Raw genomic sequence first — 19,373 nt, 5'->3', positions numbered from 1 at the left:
TATAGCATCGTACTACAGACAATTTTCCACGAATGTTGAATATAAATGATAACAGTTTTGTTAGCCCAGGCCTTTGGGCTCTGGGGGTTTAGATCTTGTATTTTTTCATTTAAATAGTCGCGTAAAGCTGTCTATAATACGATTCGATCAAAAAAAACTATACTTATTTGTGTAAATTTTGTCAAAATTCACCACATGGAATAGTCCCTTACATCTTCATTTGTATATATTTTTATATTAATGTAGTTGTACTTAATTATTTCATTGCTTTCAATTTTAAAAAAAATTTAATTCAAAGTCAATTGAAAAACTTAAGAAATAAATATTACTTTAGAAACAAAATCTTCAAATATCCTTTGTGCTGGATGTGTTTGTGTACAATAAGATCTCGGTAAACTCCCCCCCCCCCCCCCTTGAAAACAAAGGTAAAAAACAATAGGTATTAAATGTGGAAAGAATAGGGATTTACACAATTATCTTCTTTCAGGTCCCTAAGATCACTTAACTTCTTAAGATATCTTTAACATAATTATACTTGGCAAAAATAATAGCAATTAAAGATTAGGTATTCGGAAATAAAGTAAACAAACGTATCCTTGTAAAAAGTAACAGGATGTTCATCAACTGTTGGACGGCTATGGTTCCCATTTTTGGTGAAGCTTTATATTTTTCCATGAAAGTTTTTTTTGACTAATTGAGGAGATGGTACCTCCAACATCCCCAGACTTTGTTTCTTCGGAGGATATAATGGAACTTAAGCTACAGACAGACAAGACATATTGTTACTTTAAAAAATGACCAGTTTTAAGTCTACAACAACGATCAGCAAAAGAAAACAGTATTAGTATTTTACAGACGAAGAACTCATCCTTGTTATCGAGTAGTAATGTGAATAATTTATATTTAAGAATTGTTTCTCATGGATAAACATGGTTGGCTCTTTAAAGAGCCGTTTGTTAACATTTGTTTGGGAAACTTAGGCACTTTCACCGCGGATTCTCCTGGCCAGCTGGATATCTTTGGGCATGATGGTGACCCGCTTGGCATGGATAGCGCACAGGTTTGTGTCCTCAAAGAGACCTACCAGGTAGGCCTCGCTAGCCTCTTGCAAAGCCATTACAGCGCTGGACTGAAACCTGAGGTCAGTCTTGAAGTCCTGGGCAATCTCCCTGACCAGACGCTGGAAGGGCAGCTTGCGGATCAGGAGCTCAGTGGATTTCTGGTAATTTTAAAATTATCGTTCACCACCCACCCACCCCCAAACCCCTAATTCAGGGAGGGGGGGCGGTTGGATTATACTTTAGGGTGTTTCTCAGAAAACCCCATAAAACTAAAAATAGGAGTTCTAAGCTTATATTAAACATATCAAAGAATCGTTATTTCTCGCATCATATTATAAACGGCTTTCCGTGGATATAGAATGTACAATTATGAGATTAAAACTTGTTTTTTTAGCCCCAAGGTGACGAAGGCATCGGCTAAAAAAACTGGTTTTAATTCTATGATTGCACATTTTCATATTCGTAGAAAGCTGGATATAATATGATGCTAGACATAGTTTTTTCGTATGGATGAGAACCGGTTCCTATCCACCGGATGTAAATAAATACGAGAAAACTTTTTAAAAATAACTGAACTAGGTAACCTTAACAGATTTGGTTGTAATGAAATGTGTAATGGTAACTTAGTTCAGTTATTTTTTAAAAGTTTTCTTTTTAAAAAAAAAGGTTTATATCTATCAAAATAAGCTGAGAACTCATATTTTTAGTGTTGGGGACTTTTGCTCCACAAGCCCCTAGAAGGAAAGACCCAAAATAAAATGTGTGATTGTAACTTAGTTCAGTTATTCTTGAAAAGTTTTCTTTTAAAAAATTAGTTTTAAATCTTTCAAAATAAGCTCAGAAATCCTATTTTTAGTGTAGAGGACTTTTGCTCCACAAGCCCCTAGAAGGAAAGACCCAAAATAAAATGTGTGATTTTAACTTAGTTCAGTTATTCTTAAAAAGTTTTCTTTTAAAAACTCAGGTTGATATCTTTACAAATAAGCTTATAACTCCTAATTTTTAATTTTAGTTTTGGGGGGTCTTTTGCTTCACATGCCCTCTAGAAGGAAAGACCCTAAATAAAATGTGTAATGGTCAAGGATGGCATAAAAAAAACCACGTGGTTTTAATCAAGTGGTTTAAACCAAAAAAAAAGCTAAAAAAACAAAAAAACCAAGGTGGGATGGTTTCAATGTTTTTTTTTTAAAATATTTAAATACAAAGGCCTATCTTTCCAGTTATATCTTTTTATAATGTAAAAAATACAGTCAAAAACATAAATACCTGATTCAAAATTCTTTTATTAGTTTAAATCTTGTACTTTTGTGATTATATCTAATAGCATACAACAGTAGACATAGTGAAATAGAGACTAGGGTTGGGCCGGATATCCGGCAATATAATATTTTTTATTTTACAACAAAAATCTCTGTTTTTTTTAAATCTTAAATGGCTGTAATTTTCTTATTATTGAAGTTAGAAGAACAATTTTTTCTGAATATGTTTATCTTTATGTAAATTTTATATTAGAAATCTCAAAACATAAATTTTGGCGGTGGCAGCAGTACTCGGCAGCTGCCAGCCGCAAACCAACGGTTGGCAGGTAAACGGCAACAGATTTTATGAAATTGTAATATGTCATGAAGATATATAAAAAAAGCCTAAGTTTAAAATTTGAAATCTTCAAGTAAAAATTGTGGTCACAGGAACCGGTTAAAGATTTTTGGAGACCTGGAGGTTCAGGACTTACAGGATTATGCCTGGAACCTGGAATCAACTTGAACACCTATATTACATATGAGGATGTACGACAATAGGATATTTAATATTAGATAACATGAAATGCTTTGTTTAAGTAAAAAAATATTTTTTCTTTTTACCTGAATGACCTTACCAGATTTGCTGGCATCTTGTGCCCGCCAGGAAGGAGGTATTAAAGAAATTTTAACTCTCAGTTATGTGTCATATCCATATTTCGAAAGTCTCTCAGTTATAGCCCTCTGCCTTTTATACACAGAAAATGGGATAGAAAAAAACAGAGGAGGGGAGGGGGGGCAGGCATTCAACGCCACCTCCCCGCCAATCCTCCAACCGTTAGTGGTTATATTACAGATTTAGGGTAGTAATAGTTAATTAGATTTATTTACTAAGAAGAAAGATCATTTAATACCTAGTTACTTCATTTTTAAGTTTTAACCTTAATTTTATCCTATTTTATAAAGTAGTAAGCTTTTTTTGTCTGTAGCAAAGAATCTCGCTAACCGCTGAACCGATATGGTTCTCCTTTAGAGTGAAGCTTCTTATAGGTCCCAGGGTGGTTTTAGGCTGTTTGATTTTTATAAAAAAGTCGTCGTAAGGTTTTAAGTTATTTTTCTGCACTTTCATGTCCCTTCTAATATCCCTAGATAAAATATAATTAACTTAATACTAAATTAGAATACTATAATTTGGATATTATTAAAAAAAACAAAAAAAACTTGTTTTTATTAATAAAAACCAATAAATCCGGTTTAAACCAAAAAAAACAAACTGGTTTGTTCTTTTTTAAAAAAAACCATCTCTGGTAATGGTTACTTCGTCGGTTATTTTTAAAAAGTTTTCTTTTAAAAAAATCATGCTGTTATCTTTAAAAATAAGCTCACAACTGCTATTTTTAGTTTTCGGGGGTCTTTTGCTCCACAAGCCCCTAGAAGGAAAGTCCCAAAATAATATGTGTACCTAGTGGTTACTTAGTTCAGTTTTTTTAAAAGAGGGGGTGGGTGGGTGGTCAATGATAATTATAAAATCAAATATAGGCCTACAAAAGTGTTATCTCAAGGTTTGCTCCATTTATCTCAAGTCGTTTCTTAGAAACACCATATAGTATAATCCACCCCCCCCCCCCCTAAATTTGGGGTTTGGGGGTGGGTGGGTGGTCAGCGATAATTATAAAATCAAATATAGGCCTACAAAAGTTTTATCCCAAGGTTTGCTCCATTTATCTCAAGTCGTTTCTTATAAACACCCTGTAGTATAATCCACCCCCCCCCCCCCTAAATTAGGGGTTTGGGGGTGGGTTGGTGGTCAACAATAATTCTAAAGTCAAATATAGGCCTACAAAAGTGTTATCCCAAGGTTTGCTTCATTTATCTCAAGTCGTTTCTTAGAAACACCATATAGTATAATCCACCCCCCCCCCCCCCTAAATTTGAGGTTTGGGTGGTCAGCGATAATTATAAAATCAAATATAGGTTTGCTCCATTTATCTCAAGTCATTTCTTAGAAACACCCTATAGTATAATCCACCCGCCCCCCCCCCAAAAAAAAAAAAATTTTTTAAAAGTAACTTTGGCCCTATACAAGCTTAAATCCAAAATTAGCTCCCTCTAGCTCTAAGTTCTCGAGTAACCCCCCCCCCCCTGCCCAAATGGGAATTGTGCACATCCTCCTTTAATTTATATATCATTAACTAAAAACAATTTAAGATGGATTGAGAATCAATGCTCTTTGATATTAGTGGTTAGCTCTATAAAGAGCCGTTTTCTGCTGTAGGTCAAAATCAGTAAGCTTAAGCACGTTCACCGCGGATTCTCCTGGCGAGCTGGATGTCCTTGGGCATGATGGTAACTCTCTTGGCGTGGATGGCGCACAGGTTGGTGTCCTCAAAGAGACCAACCAGGTAGGCCTCGCTAGCCTCCTGCAGAGCCATGACAGCGCTGGACTGGAATCTCAGGTCAGTCTTGAAGTCCTGGGCAATTTCTCTGACCAGACGCTGGAAGGGAAGCTTGCGGATCAGAAGCTCAGTGGATTTCTGGTAACGTCTGATCTCACGGAGAGCAACGGTACCGGGCCTGTATCTGTGGGGCTTTTTAACTCCACCGGTGGCAGGGGCAGATTTCCTGGCAGCCATAGTTGCCAGATATTTTTCAGATCAAAGTGTACAAATAAGGTGTACATTGGACCTCCAATGTGTACATTTTGGGGGGAAGGGGGAAAAGGGAGGGGGGAATGGGGAGAAGGGGATGGAGTACGAGGGGGATTTGCTATGCTATCCTAATAGGAATTACACTAGTGGCATCTAGGAGCTCTTAAGGGAGAAGAGGGAGTCAACCTCACACTTTTAGTTGTAATTTTACAAGTTACTACAAAAAATATTAATATTCAGTTAAACTTCAATGTTTATAACCAGAAAATCGAGAAAGGAAGCCAATTTTTGGGGGTAAAAGATCCATTTTTGGAAGGAAAATTTCAATTTTTGTGTGTACACGTGTACATTTTTTTAAAAATGTTGAAAATGCGTACATCCTCATCAGTTTTGCCCAATGTGTACATTTGTCAAAAATCAGGTCAAAAATGCGTACATTACGCACAAAATGTGTACATCTGGCACCGTTGCTGGCAGCCTTGGTGGCCAGCTGTTTGCGGGGAGCCTTTCCTCCGGTAGATTTACGGGCAGTTTGCTTGGTACGAGCCATGATGAACGGTGAAATTCAACTTATCTGAAAATTTCCTCGGTTTATTATTTATAGTTCAATCCACTGATATATTAGTTGGTGAAGAGGAATGAAATACGCCATAAAAGAGAAGGTAGTTTGATGTACAGGGATGAGATATCACCCAAACAAATGGGGTGTAGTTATTCTTAAGGGGGAATCTTTAAAAAGGGGGTGGGTTAAAGTATAAGGGGGCGGGAACCTAACATGAAATAGCGTCTACGTTTAGACAATCCTAGGATGTATGTATGGGTAACTAGGGCCAGATTAAAAATGCCGTACAGTCACGTACTATTTAATAGGGCAGATGTTTTCACTTGAAGGGAAAATTCAAACATTGGAAAGCCTAACATACTACCTACCTACTAACAGGAAACTTAAATCCCAACGGTTTTTCATATTCAACAAAAACAAAGGACGGGCTTTATGAAAATTATATTTTTGCATATTTAGAAGGTTAATGTATCAATTTAAATTAAAACCATAATATAAATGTATAATTTATAGACTTATTATGAAGTTATGTTGAGTTAAGAAGTAGTTTATTCATGTAATTAAAATAGGCGTATCTTAACTTAAGTAGTATCAACTGATAAACCCTAATAATTTATATGAGAGTAATTTACTCCTAATATGATATTACACTAATATAATACATAAATATTTCAAAAACATTATTAAACCCGAAATTTTGGTTAACTTTATAATAATATTCTAGCTAAATATCTATAGTGTGCAAAAAAAACGCGGACATTTTTAAAATTGCAATTACTCGGCTTGTATTACTCATAAATTTTACGTAGCACAGTAATGGTTCTTATATTTCCAAAAAAATATAACGATTCCATAAGTATGCATAACATTTACCACTATTAACACAAGCCGCGCAATTAGAATTTCAAAAATGTTAGTATTTTTTTCACAACCTTTACTTTAATCTTTAATGTTTAACTCTCAAATCAAGTTTTATGGCAGTTGGGATATTTTACCACGAAGCTCCTAAACTATACTTCGCACATAAATTCTTCTTATATTTCTAAAAACTGGAGTTTAAAGCAGGGCGGTTCTAACGGTATGCATGACATTTTTATACTATGAATACAAGCTGAGCAATTTCAATTTTAAAAATGTCCACCTTTTTTGCACCCCCTTTATAAAACTTCCAAGCATATCAATTTTTTTTGTATATAGAAATTGAATATATTTGACGATTTGCTCCTTGGTAAAGTAAATGTTTAAATTTTGTTTAGAAGCTCACCTAGTACGTATTAGTACTTAGTAGAAAATCGCAATCTTTATAAATATAAAAAAATATAAGATTCATTTCATGGAACATTTCTTGGATATATTCGTTAAACAAATATACTTCTGTTAGAGCTATGTTTTAAACATTAAGACTTTAAAATAAATAAAATAAGTTTTATTTATTCTAACAAGGATGACAACATCCATAAAAGCGAAGCTCTGAAATGGAAGGACAAACGAACATTAACACTTGTAAAGTGTCATATGTGAATAAACTGATATTAAGGCATATGTCTATACAAAATTGTAAGTAAATTTGTTGCAAAACTGATTAAATATATGTTACTGTTTAAGGACATTCTGACGTTTTTAGGGCTTCTAAACTTTGTTGTAATAGGAATCAGTCAGTACTCAAAAACTCAGACGAATAGGATAATTTTAAAATTTTAAAAATTTGTTGTCAAAAAAGTAAAACATACGCTTGTTTCTGGTATTGATTATAGAGTTTCTTCGCTTTCTAAGTCGTATTTAATTGTTATAGGTTTCATCATGGAAAGTTTGAAGTCGATAGGACAATTCTAACATGTTTAAATTAACGAAAAGAGCCAACTGTAACGGACGGACGGACGGACCCTAATTAGAGAAAAGCTTCGCTTTTAAAAATATAGGAATGATAAAGGTGTTTATATTAAAGTTTTAGAAATTTCCCAGGTCTTTTATTGTTAAGTATTAGAATTTAATACCTTAATATAAATTTTTTTCAATTTCATGCCTCTTAAAAAATTATAATTAAGTTTTTCTTGATATAAGAAGGATATTTCTTCTTTTCAAAATGAAAGATTTTTCAATAAGGCATATTTTATCCTGATAAATATCAAAGATCTAAGAAAAATATTACAATTTCTCAATCAAATAACAGTCTTATGGAATTTCCCTCCTATTTTCTTTTGTGTTGTGATAAAAATAGAACTTAATCCCTCTCGAAGTCTACACACCCCCACTGTCTCCCTCTCCAAACACTAAGACTATGCTGTATGGCGCGAGTTATACACATAGTTTTTGTGGTAAAGTTTCACCTGCCTTTGTTATACTGGAACGACGAGACTAACATCCAATCAGAGTTCGAGGGATTTGCGTGAGTTGACTATAAATATGTTGTGTTGGAGGTTGTCGATTCAGTTTCATTTCTGAAATTAACCAATCAAGATGACCGGAAGAGGCAAGGGAGGAAAAGGACAACGGTGCCAGATGTACACATTTTGTGCGTAATGTACGCATTTTTGACCTGATTTTTGACAAATGTACACATTGGGCAAAACCGATGAGGATGTACACATTTTCAAGATTTTTAAAAAAATGTACACGTGTACACACAAAAATTGAAATTTTCCTTCCAAAAATGGACTTTTTACCCCCAAAAATTGGCTTCCTTTCTCGATTTTCTGGTTATAAACATTGAAGTTTAACTAAATATTTATATTTTTTGTAGTAACTTGTAAAATTACAACTAAAAGTGTGAGGTTGACTCCCTCTTCTCCCTTAAGAGCTCCTAGATGCCACTAGTGTAATTCCTATTAGGATAGCATAGCAAATCCCCCTCGTACCCCATCCCCTTCTCCCCATTCCCCCCTCCCTTTTCCCCCTTCCCCTCCAAAATGTACACATTGGAGGTCCAATGTACACCTTATTTGTACACTTTGATCTGAAAAATATCTGGCAACTATGGAAAAGGACTTGGAAAGGGAGGTGCTAAGAGGCATAGGAAGGTGTTGAGAGATAACATCCAGGGCATTACCAAGCCCGCTATCAGGCGTTTAGCTCGTCGTGGTGGTGTCAAGCGTATCTCTGGACTTATCTATGAGGAGACCCGTGGTGTTCTTAAGGTCTTCCTTGAGAATGTTATCAGAGATGCTGTCACCTACACTGAACACGCCAAGAGGAAGACTGTCACCGCTATGGATGTTGTCTATGCCCTTAAGAGGCAAGGCCGCACCCTGTACGGATTCGGAGGTTAAACTTACTGCTCATCGGAAACAACAAACGGCTCTTTACAGAGCCAACCATTTTTATCTCGAAGAGAAATTCTTGTAACTATTATCAAATTTTATCATTGCAATTAGTGTGCCACATTTAAAAACTAAGTGTTAAAAGTTAAATTAAGCTATATTTTACAGTGCAACTTCTTTTAGGTCATCCGAAGGTTTACAACTATCGAGCCTAGTAGAAAATGGCACTTCCTCCCCACAAATAAATTTAAACTAAAAGGTCCTTCTTTAACTGATAGCTCTTAGTCTCCTCGTTAATTTAATGTGACGTTAGAGTTGTACCATCGCATTCAAACTTTGCATGGTGATTACTGTAGTAGTTAGGTACGAGTTAGAATGTCACGTTCGTTCAATAATCATTTTTAATTTTTTTGACAAGAATTTTCTGCATGTGATATCTATAATACAAAGTAGCTTGAAGTCTGTCTGAAGCTTAAGATCTCGGTAACCACTGAACCGATCGGATTCTACTCTTCAGGGAATATATCTACTGGTTTTAGGCTATTTACTTGGGGGGGGGGGGTGGGACACCCCCAACCCCCCCCAAAACAAAAAATCCCTCCCCAATTTTTTTTGTAGGAGATATCCTTAGTCCTTTTTTTTTGAAAAAGATTTTCTTGGTCCTTTTTTTTAATAATTCCACCTTAACTTTTTTTTATCATTTCTTGGGGCAAAACCCCTAGAGGATAGGGGCGAAGCCGCTAGTTATTTTATAATCTATCTTACAAATGTTAGTATGTCCTTAGACAGTATTCTGAGTTTTAGCAATTGTGTTAAGACATATTCAGTTCTGACACTTTACAAAAGTTAATGTTCGCTTGTTCTAGATTAGAATGTTTGTTTTTTAAGTTACCAATTAGTAATAACATTTAGTGTACAATTTACTAATACTTAGTCCGTTAGTCGATTTTGTGATTTTCTTTTCCTTCTCCATGGAAGGTTTAAAACTATTTTGGATGAGGGTATATCCAACATTAATCGACTCTAGAGGCGTAGCCGCTAGTCATAATGAAACTATGTAAAAATATGTCGTGTGTAATGTGAATTTATTTAATTCCTGAAAATTTCAGCCGTCTATTATGAATGGAAGGGGATTAAATCACGAAAACTTAAAAATGTAGGAAATTCAGCACCCCAATTAACAGACAGATGGACAAATTACGTTTCGCCCAAAGCGTTACGGACGGACAGACAAGGTGGATTATAGTGTAGCTTCGCTCGTAAAACTAAATTTTCTTAGCAATTTGATAACTTATGCCTTAAAAAGTTGTTTTATTGAAGACAAAATTAACAAGACATGCTTGTGACAAAATGAGTTTAAATGCATATAGCTGCCAAATGGTAGCACAACTTAGGTCCGCATATCAAACTAGAAAAGTAGTGATAAAAGTGTATGTAATAATAAACGAAACAGCACAGCTAACAAAAAAAGCGATATTAACAAAGAAGATGTATCAACTTTTTTGCTTTTTATTTAAGATAGCTAGCCGGTTCTTTCAGTAAGTAGTAGATGTTAAATTTTTCATAGAATTCAGATATGCAATCGGTTTTTTTTGTAGACCTCTTATTTTTTAAGTAATTTAAGTTTTTAAAAAAAAATAATTAAGTCGGTTTTAAGGTACTAAAACGCAACAAAATAAAAGAAGAAAATGGCCAGTATGAACAAAAATAGTAAGATCTTTAATTTGACACCTTACTTTTAAAATTATGTTGAGTAATTATTGAAAAAATCAATTTTTTTAACCTCGGTTTAATCAAAACTTTGAAGTAAAATATAATCTTCCACAGGCATAAAAAATATGGGTTCATATATAACTTTAGAATCAGAAAATATTATGAATCCATTGTTAGCTAAATTGAAAAAGTTTTATAAAACTATAATAAAAAATATAAGTTTATTTTAAGAATCATAATTTTCGGCTTTAAAGGGTTGAACAACTTGAAAACTTGAAACTTGAAATAAACCTAAATAAATATACATACAATGTAACAGATATTTTTTAAACACAAGAAACAATAAAGCATTTTTAACTGCATTGTTTTGAAGTTTATAAACAGATTGAAGCATATTTGTTCATAATTTTTCGTTCTTTACATGTTATGTAAGTATCACTATTTTCATTGTAGTATCTATTGTATATATTCTTTGAACATTATCCTTTTTTTTTGTCAATTCTATTGGTTGAGGTTTTGAGGTTAAGCTTCCCGATTAGTCAATTTTTGAGACTTGTGATTGGCTAGTTTAATAGTTACAATTAAGTGTTACCTGTAAAAAATAATACGTTGGGCCATTTTTATTATTTTATTTTTTTACTTTTTTCAATTTTGCTTACAATGGATTCGTAATATTTTTCTGATTCTAAAGGTATATATGAACCCATATTTTTTATGCCTGTGGGAGATTATATTTTACTTCAAAGTTTTGATTAAACCGAGGTTAAAAAAATTGATTTCTTCATTAATTACTCAACAGAATTTTAAAAGTAAGGTGTCAAATTAAAGATCTTACTATTTTTGTTCATACTGGCCATTTTCTTCTTTTATTTTGTTGCGTTTTAGTACCTTAAAATTGACTTAATTATTCTTTAAAAAAACTTAAATTACTTAAAAAATAAGAGGTCTACAAAAAAAACCGATTGCATATCTTAATTCAAAAAAATTTTTACATCTACTACTTACTAAAAGAACCGGCTAGCTATCTTAAATAAAAAGCAAAAAAGTTGATACACCTTCTTTCTAAAACAACTATTTAAATACATATAATAGTATCAAATTAAAAAAATATATATATTTTTCTGTTTTGTATGTTTGTTTTGTTTTGTAGCCTGTACATTTAACCTCCGTCATCGTTTATTCCAGGTAGTTCCAGGAAGGCTGCCACTTCGACTGGTTTCTCCCAGAGTGATTTTACTGCTAGTGTGGTAGGTCTTGTTGGGCAGTTGAAAAGATGTTGTGTGTCATGTGGTGTGTTGTTGCAGTGTGGACATTTGTATTGAATCTCAGCAGAGAATCTGTTGAGAGTGTTGTTGAGGAATGAGCTCTTGCCAGATCTGAGCTGCGCTAGTGTAGATCTGGTCTTCCTTGGTAGTGTTCTCTCAGTCTTGTTGACTTTTGGTGCTGGCATGTTTAAGACAGGATTATCTTTCAGGTTTCTGATGGTTTTGGACACTTCTCGGGTATGAATCTCCTTGAGTTTTTGTTTGTAGGTGGTGTTGTCAGGGACCCCGTTTGGCAGTAAATTACTGATTTCATCACCAAAACGTGTCTTAAGAGTATTTTTCATTACTCTTGGTGGTGCTGGGGCATTTAGGTCGCTGTTGCATGGATGGTCAGGTTTCTAGGTTGACATCAGGTACTGCTTGGAGATCATCTCACAGTGGGCTTTTACAGGCATGATTTTTGTTTCTGAATGAAGATGATCGATATTGGTCATTTTCAAACAGCCTGTTGCCACTCGTAAAGAGGAATTCTGGGCCACCTGAAGGTTGTTCCATGATGTATTACTTAGGTGGGGTGTCCAGATGGGGCATGCATAATTTAGTTGGGACTGTCCAATAGCTTTGTAGGTGTTTAGGAGGACTTCTTTGTCTTTCCCCCAGGTCGTGCCTGAGAGAGCCTTGAGCACGTTGGCCTTAGATTGTACTTTAGCTTTCAGGTCGTCTGCATGATGTTTGAAGGACAGGAGGCTGTCAAAGGTGACGCCTAGAAACTTTGGCTGGGTGACTGTGGGTACTTGTTCACCATTGATGTTGATTGGAAGTTCATCTGACAGTTCGTTGCTGAAGGTGGTGAAGATGGTTGCTGATGACTTTGATGGTGAGATAAACAAGTTTCTTGATTTGAACCAAGCATCAAGTACATCAAGGTATGCATTAAGATCAGGACATATTTCTTCGATGGTTTTACCAGACTTGAGGACGTTTGAGTCATCAGCATAGGACACAAGTTTGATGTTGTTTGGTGGAGCGGGCATCTTGGACATATATAAATTGAACAATGTCGGAGATAGCACACCCCCTTGTGGGACTCCTTGCTTGACTTTTCTGAAACCAGATTTAGCTCCCCTGTATTCAACATATGTCTGTCTGCCTCGGAGGTAGGCGCAGAGGAATCTCTTGATGTAGGAGTTGAGATTGAGCTGAGATATGTCGTCCAGGAGTTGTGCATGGTCAACTGTGTCAAATGCTTTTGACAGGTCAATAGCAACAGATATTGTTCGGCTGACTGGCTTCTTCTGGTTTAGTCCTTCAGTCACGTGCTCGTAGATGTCATGTAGAGCAGTTGTTGTGGAGCGGCCTTTCCTGAAACCATGCTGGTGGTCTGCAAGGTTTACTGCTTCAGTTATTGATGGGAGGAGAACTGCTTCCAGGATCTTAGCAGCTGGGGACAAGAGTGAAATTGGTCTATGACTAGAGCCAATATCAGCTGGTTTGTTCGGCTTCAAGATTGGAATAATTCTTCCTGTCTTCCACACCGATGGAATTGTTGTGGTCAGCAGGCAGCGGTTGTAGATGTTGGTTAGGAAGGTCAGTCCATTTAGTCCGAGGTTCTTAAGCATGATTGGAGAGAGTCCATCTGGTCCGAGTGCTTTGGAGTTCTTAGATTTCTTGATAGCTGTTACAGTCTGCTGCACTGTTATGGTGACAGTTTGTTCTTGTTTGCGCAGCTTCTTTAATTTTCTGATGACATGTCTAGACTGTTTGATTGGTTTGATGTTGGTACCAGGTGTATATAGTCGATTAAAGTTGTCGGCTATCTTCTTTGGATCGTTTGTTGTCCTGCCGCCAAAGTTTATGCCTTGGTTGGCAGGTTGTTGATGTTGATTGTTATTTAGCTGTTTGATGGTTTTCCACAACTTTTGTGATCCAGGGGCACATTGGTCTAGGTGTTCTTGCCATTTTTTCTGCTTGTGCTCATTTATGTTCTTTGTAATGTTCTTGTTGAGGTCAGGTATTCTTTGGTCAGATGGGTCTTGTTCTCTGATTCTATCACGCTCTTTGATTATGTCAGCAGCTTCGGTGGGGATGGAGTTGATAGGTTTCATGATGCGTCCTGATGGTATGAATTTCTTTGCTGCTTTTTGAACAATTTTTCTAAAGAGCTTTTCACTTTTGTGAACGTTTGTGACAGCAGGAGCTGTTGCAAAGGCGTTTTCAGTGAAGTCTTTGAAACCTGTCCAGTCTGCTTTGGCGAAGTTGGTGTATGTTCTATTTGCAGATTTATGGCGCTTGAACTCTCCATTTATTGTTAGTATAATAGGAAGGTGATCTGAGCTGAGTTTGGTCTCTGTACTCCAGTCAATGGACGGTAGGATGTCTGATGTGGCGAGTCCAAGGTCAGGTGCAGTGCTGGAGCCATTAGCAACTCTAGTGGGTTGATCTTCATTGGTGAATCCAATGTTAGTACCTTCTATTATTTCAATTATTTGTTTTCCTCTTGCGTCTTCATTTCCCTCAGTATACCATGTTTTGTGGTGCGCGTTGAAATCGCCGATGACAAGTGAAGTTGTGTTGGTGTCGTTAAGAAGATCTTCGATGGCAGGTGTGTACTGAGTTTGACAACTGCTGGATGGTGGTATGTACACATTTCTGATGGTAAGGTTGCAGTCTTTGCCAGGAATCTTGATTGTCTGGGCTTCTATGTGGGGATCTCTGTCCAGAGCAGGTGGATTTGGCTCTGTTTGGAAGTGGATGGTTTCGTGTACAAGGAAGGCAATGCCTCCCCCTTTGTCGGATCCTCTATCTTTCCTGACCATTGTGTAGCCTGGTGTTTTCTTCGGCTTTGATTTGCCAGTCAATTTTGTTTCTTGGATTGCTGCAATCATAATGTTGTTGTTGTCCATGAAGTTGAGGAGTTCGTCTAACTTTCCGTTTATGTCATTTATGTTGTGTTGTAAAATTTTTAAGCTATCTTCGTTGCTACTGTTTGAGGGGGGTGGTGGTTGTGGGGGAGGGTTGCGTCGATGGGGGGGGGGGTTGCCTACGAGGGGGGTGGCGTGGGTTGGGGTGGGGGGGTGTCGGCCTTTGGTGGGGGGTGGGTTGGGGGGGTGGTTGTCGACTTGGGGGGGGGGGTGTTTCTGCGGGGGGGTGGGGGAATGTAACAGCAGGGTCCTTGCCAGGTTGGTAGTTGGCATCTTTGTTTGGAATTGGATGATGTTAGTCCTGAGCATTTTATGTGGATCCAGGTATGGCAGGATGAGCATTCAACTGATATGGATGACAGGTTTTTCTTACAGATGTTACATTTCCAGACTGGGCCTGGGTTTTGCTCTATTCCAGCTCGTATTAATAATAGCCAAAGCAAAGAGGCTGGTATATGCTTTGTTGTCACACTAGTTAAAAATTCCAATTAGCTGAGGGATACTCATTGTCTGGCAGCTGGAAAAACCGGATGTACGATGACGGTGGTTGATGATAGGGAACGGTTCTTGTTGGTTCTTGGTCCCACGGTCGCCCCGATGTTGATTGCAGTTGTGGGGGTGGAGATACTGCAAGGGGGCGACCTACTTCCTCTGCCTCCACTCGTAGAAGTGACCAACATAATCTCCTTCTGTTTTGTATAGAACTGGGCCTTGATCAATGATATTAATTATCATATTAGTGTGAGCAGGTTTAAATAAACAAGGATGACATCATCCATAAAAGCGAATCTTAAATGGAAGGACAAATGACCATTAACAATTTTAGAGTGTCAGAACTTTATCAAAATATGAATAAAATTTGTAGGAAAAACTGCTTAAATACAGGATAATATTTAAGGACATATTTACATTTTTAGGACTTGATTAAAATGGAGCATCTCCGCTTATAACGTTGTACTTTGTTGTCCTAGGAATCAGCCAAAAACAAAAAAATGCTGTTACATAGTTAAAATTAACACGATTAAAATGACGATAAGAAAGTTGCTACGCTTTCTAAATCCTACCTAATTACTACAAGAATTACCATGCAAAGTGTGAAATCGATAGGACAATTGCCTAAATAAGAGCTAACCGTTAATGACTGACGGACGAACCGATCCTATTTATAGAAAATTTTCGCTTTAAACAATTCAAATTAATTCACCTCGAAGTTCAGGTAAAAACTAAATCATAGGATAAGGAAGGTAAAATATCATAGGGAATAGTTAACATTAAAGTAAAATATTATGTACTAGCGGTTACGCCCCTAAAGGCCTCTAGTGGCACTTATGGTTTTTTTAATAACATGTCTATGTTGCGTTCAAGTCTCTAAAAAAAAAATCGATTTTTTTGTGATTTCTCTTAAGAGGGTGCTGATACCTTCCCCCAAAGTAGTTTAAGTTATAAACCTTCCCGGGACCTATGAGAAGCTACCCTGTTAAGGAGAACCCGATCAGTTCAGCGGTTAGCGAGATACTTAACTACAGACAAAGAAAAGCTTACTACTTTATATATTAAGACTAGCGGCTACGCCCCTAGAGGCCTCTAGTGGCCTTTACATGTTTGTTTTTCTTTTACTTATCTAATTTGAGAAATAACTTGTCTATGTTATCAATAGTTGAATTCATGCGACTACGCAGCGCGACTATGCTAGCGACACTATGCGGCGGAAATATTTAATATTTTTGATTTTATTGGGATTTCTCTTGGGAGGGTGGTGGTACCCTCCCCCAAAATAGTTAAAAACCTTCCTGGGACATATGACAATCTACCCTGTTAAGGAGAACCCGATCGGTTCAGCGGTTAGCGAGATCCTTCGGTACAGACACACAGACATCCTGTTACTTTAGTATAAGGATAATTAGTAGTTATTTCATCTAGAATATCTTTCAATGATAAAATTGGTTGGTCCTGTATAGGACCGTTTGTTCCTGTGGGCAGTCGAGATGATTAAATTACTTGGAGCTGGTGTACTTGGTGACAGCCTTGGTTCCCTCAGAGACAGCGTGCTTGGCCAATTCTCCGGGCAGGAGAAGCCTGACAGCAGTCTGGATCTCCCTGGAGGTGATGGTGGACCTCTTGTTGTAGTGAGCCAGACGGGAAGCCTCAGCAGCGATACGCTCAAAGATGTCGTTGACAAAAGAGTTCATGATGCTCATGGCCTTGCTGGATACACCAGTGTCGGGGTGCACCTGCTTCAACACCTTGTAGATGTAGATGGCATAAGACTCCTTCCTTCTCAGCTTCTTCTTCTTCTTGTCTCCCTTAGCAATGGCCTTCTGGGCCTTGCCGGACTTCTTGGCAGCCTTTCCTGAAACCTTGGGGGGCATGTTGATGTAGATAATGAATCTGGTAGTAGCAATAGATCCCCTTGCTTTTATACACCCAGTGTGTTCAATTTCCTAGGGTAGTAGTTCCCGCATTTATTTTTAATCCATTGTTTAACAATGAGGACAAGGCAGGTGATATCGCTGTAGGAGGGGATTATGTGCACCGTGCCGTGTTGGGTCACCTAGTGATGCACCGCGCCGAGTGTCTGTTCCACTGCATGGATAAAAGAACAAATGAAAAGATAAAAAATCTTTATTTTGTTAAAATGAAAAAATGTAGGAACAGTTTCTCTCTGTAGAAATCCTCCCAAAAAAACTATGAAAAAGCTTCCCTTTAATGAAGAGTTAAATTAATCCAGCATTACGCATACCATCAAGAATAAGAAAACATCATGACATTTTAATTAAAAAATATTATTCCATTCAAGTTATTTGATATTTCCAAATATATTTGAAATTTAAGTATTTTTATAGAGTGGCCATGCGCATTGGAGCTCTGATTTAAAGAGAGAGCTTTGGGTAAGAAAATTGCCTACATCCATCAATCAATATCTGTAATGTTAGTGTTTCTTGAGTAAACATCAATATGTGTAATACTAGTGTTTCTTCAATAGACATCAATATATGTAATATTAGTATTTCTTGAGTAAACATCAATATGTGAAATACTAGTGTTTCTTCAATAGACATCAATAAATGTAATATTAGTGTTTCTTCAATAGACATCAATAAATGTAATATTAGTGTTTCTTGCATTAACATCAATATATGTGATATTAGTGTTTCTTGAATAGACAACAATATATGTGATATTAGTGTTTCTTGCATAGACATCAGTAATATTAGTGTTTCTTGCATTGACATCAATATATGTGATATTAGTGTTTTAGAAAGAAGAGTATACATAAATATGTGTAATACTAGTGTTTCTTGAGTAGACATCAATATATCTAATAATAGTGTTTCTTGAAAAGACTTTAATATATATAATATTATTGTTTCTTGAATAGACATCAATATAAGTAATATAATATTTGTGTTTCTTGAATATACATCAATACATGTAATATTAGTGTTTCTTGGTACATCAATGTGTGTAATACTAGTGTTTCTTAAATAGACATCAATATATGTATTTTTAGTGTGTCTTGAATCAACATCAATATATATAATTTTGGTGTTTCTTGAATAAACAACGATGTATGTAATATTGGTGTTTCTTAAATAGACATCAATATATGTTAGTGTTTCTAAAATAGACATATATATGTAATATTAGTGTTTCTTGGATAGACATCAATATATATGTTAGTGTTTCTAAATTAGACATATATGTAATAGTAGTGTTTCTTGAATAGACATCAATATATGTAATATTAGTGATTCTTGAATAGATATCAATATATATATATAATTTTAATGTTTCTTATGTAGACATCAATATATGTAATGTCAATGGTTCTTGAGTAGACAACAATATATGTAATATTAGTGTTTCTTAATAAGACATTAATATATGTAATAACTAATAACAGTGCTTCTTAAAACTTTAATTTCCAAGATAAATTATTTAGATGATTTTATACAATCATTCTGCTCCTCCCACCTCCTATAAATACACAGCCCCTAATTCCAATAACCATTTGAAATTTGAAACTTTAAAAATACAAATAAATGTCCGTTTTTCTATTCCTGTATCCATGCCTAAACGTATTTATTGTGAGGTACACTTTGTAGCAAATGGCAGTTAATGTACTGACACGGCAAACCTCAACCCTGCTTCTTTAAACATAGATTTGTTGTGTACCGGCACGAACATACAACTTACTGGCGGGAAACTTAAAATTCCCCTCTCTAACTACTAAAATTTCTTAAACTAAGTGAGAACTAATTTTTGAAAATGTAAAATCATCCGATTTAAAACAGACCAGATAAAGAGTTAAAAATCAAGTAAAACTAAACTGAAAATAAATAGTTTTGAGACAATTAAAAGTTTTTAAATTTTAGAAGCTTTATGGAATTGTACATGCATTCGATACGTGATCCATCGGTTCAAACAGAGGGACAACAAATCCTGTTTCTTCTATGTCATGATTATCAAGGTTAATATTTAATATTCTAGAGATTACTAAATACATAAAAGAAAAAGATAATTTTCATTCCATAAATTAAATGGACATATTTCATAGTCAAAAAGTAAGTTCTCACTTCACTTAACACAAGCTCCATGTTTACATCCTTATGTCCCTTTAAATTTGAAATAGCTTGGCTTGGGTTCCATTTCATTGTCGGCCATTTTGAATTTTCGATTTACCGCCAAATGCCCCCACTTTCAAACA

The 19,373-nt window shown here is 35.8% G+C and overlaps 4 protein-coding genes across 4 annotated transcripts; 1 reads left to right on the top strand and 3 right to left on the bottom strand.

Annotated features, from left to right (window-relative positions):
- Window positions 1–933: 933 nt before the first annotated feature.
- LOC145305442 (histone H3-like) lies at window positions 934–2,402 on the bottom strand. The gene is made up of 2 exons (XM_080147059.1): window positions 2,391–2,402; window positions 934–1,219 (listed from the first exon to the last, which is right to left on the bottom strand). Exons 1-2 carry the CDS (start codon window positions 2,400–2,402, stop codon window positions 977–979), a joined length of 255 nt encoding a protein of 84 aa, XP_080003185.1. The 3' UTR covers window positions 934–976.
- Window positions 2,403–4,573: 2,171 nt separating this feature from the next.
- LOC145305792 (histone H3-like) lies at window positions 4,574–4,933 on the bottom strand. The gene has a single exon (XM_080147602.1). It carries the CDS (start codon window positions 4,930–4,932, stop codon window positions 4,591–4,593), a length of 342 nt encoding a protein of 113 aa, XP_080003728.1. The 5' UTR covers window position 4,933; the 3' UTR covers window positions 4,574–4,590.
- Window positions 4,934–8,469: 3,536 nt separating this feature from the next.
- LOC145305441 (histone H4-like) lies at window positions 8,470–9,008 on the top strand (the record flags this gene model as incomplete). Its single annotated transcript, XM_080147058.1, has 1 exon — window positions 8,470–9,008. A coding segment is annotated over one exon (306 nt), but the record flags the coding sequence as incomplete, so codon positions are not given.
- Window positions 9,009–16,611: 7,603 nt separating this feature from the next.
- LOC145305516 (histone H2B-like) lies at window positions 16,612–17,230 on the bottom strand. The gene has a single exon (XM_080147143.1). It carries the CDS (start codon window positions 17,032–17,034, stop codon window positions 16,660–16,662), a length of 375 nt encoding a protein of 124 aa, XP_080003269.1. The 5' UTR covers window positions 17,035–17,230; the 3' UTR covers window positions 16,612–16,659.
- Between the last annotated feature and the right edge of the window lie 2,143 nt (window positions 17,231–19,373).

Source organism: Acartia tonsa, chromosome 14, assembly GCF_053477335.1.
Source record: "Acartia tonsa isolate MP-2025a chromosome 14, ASM5347733v1, whole genome shotgun sequence".
NCBI lineage: Eukaryota > Metazoa > Arthropoda > Copepoda > Calanoida > Acartiidae > Acartia > Acartia tonsa.
Note: the sequence above shows the minus strand (reverse complement) of the source record. Positions and strands in the feature narration are given on the sequence as shown.

Excerpts from the sequence above, each read along its gene's own strand:
- LOC145305792 (XM_080147602.1), bottom strand. The coding sequence starts at position 4,932 with ATGGCTGCCAGGAAATCTGCCCCTGCCACCGGTGGAGTTAAAAAGCCC.
- LOC145305516 (XM_080147143.1), bottom strand. The coding sequence starts at position 17,034 with ATGCCCCCCAAGGTTTCAGGAAAGGCTGCCAAGAAGTCCGGCAAGGCC.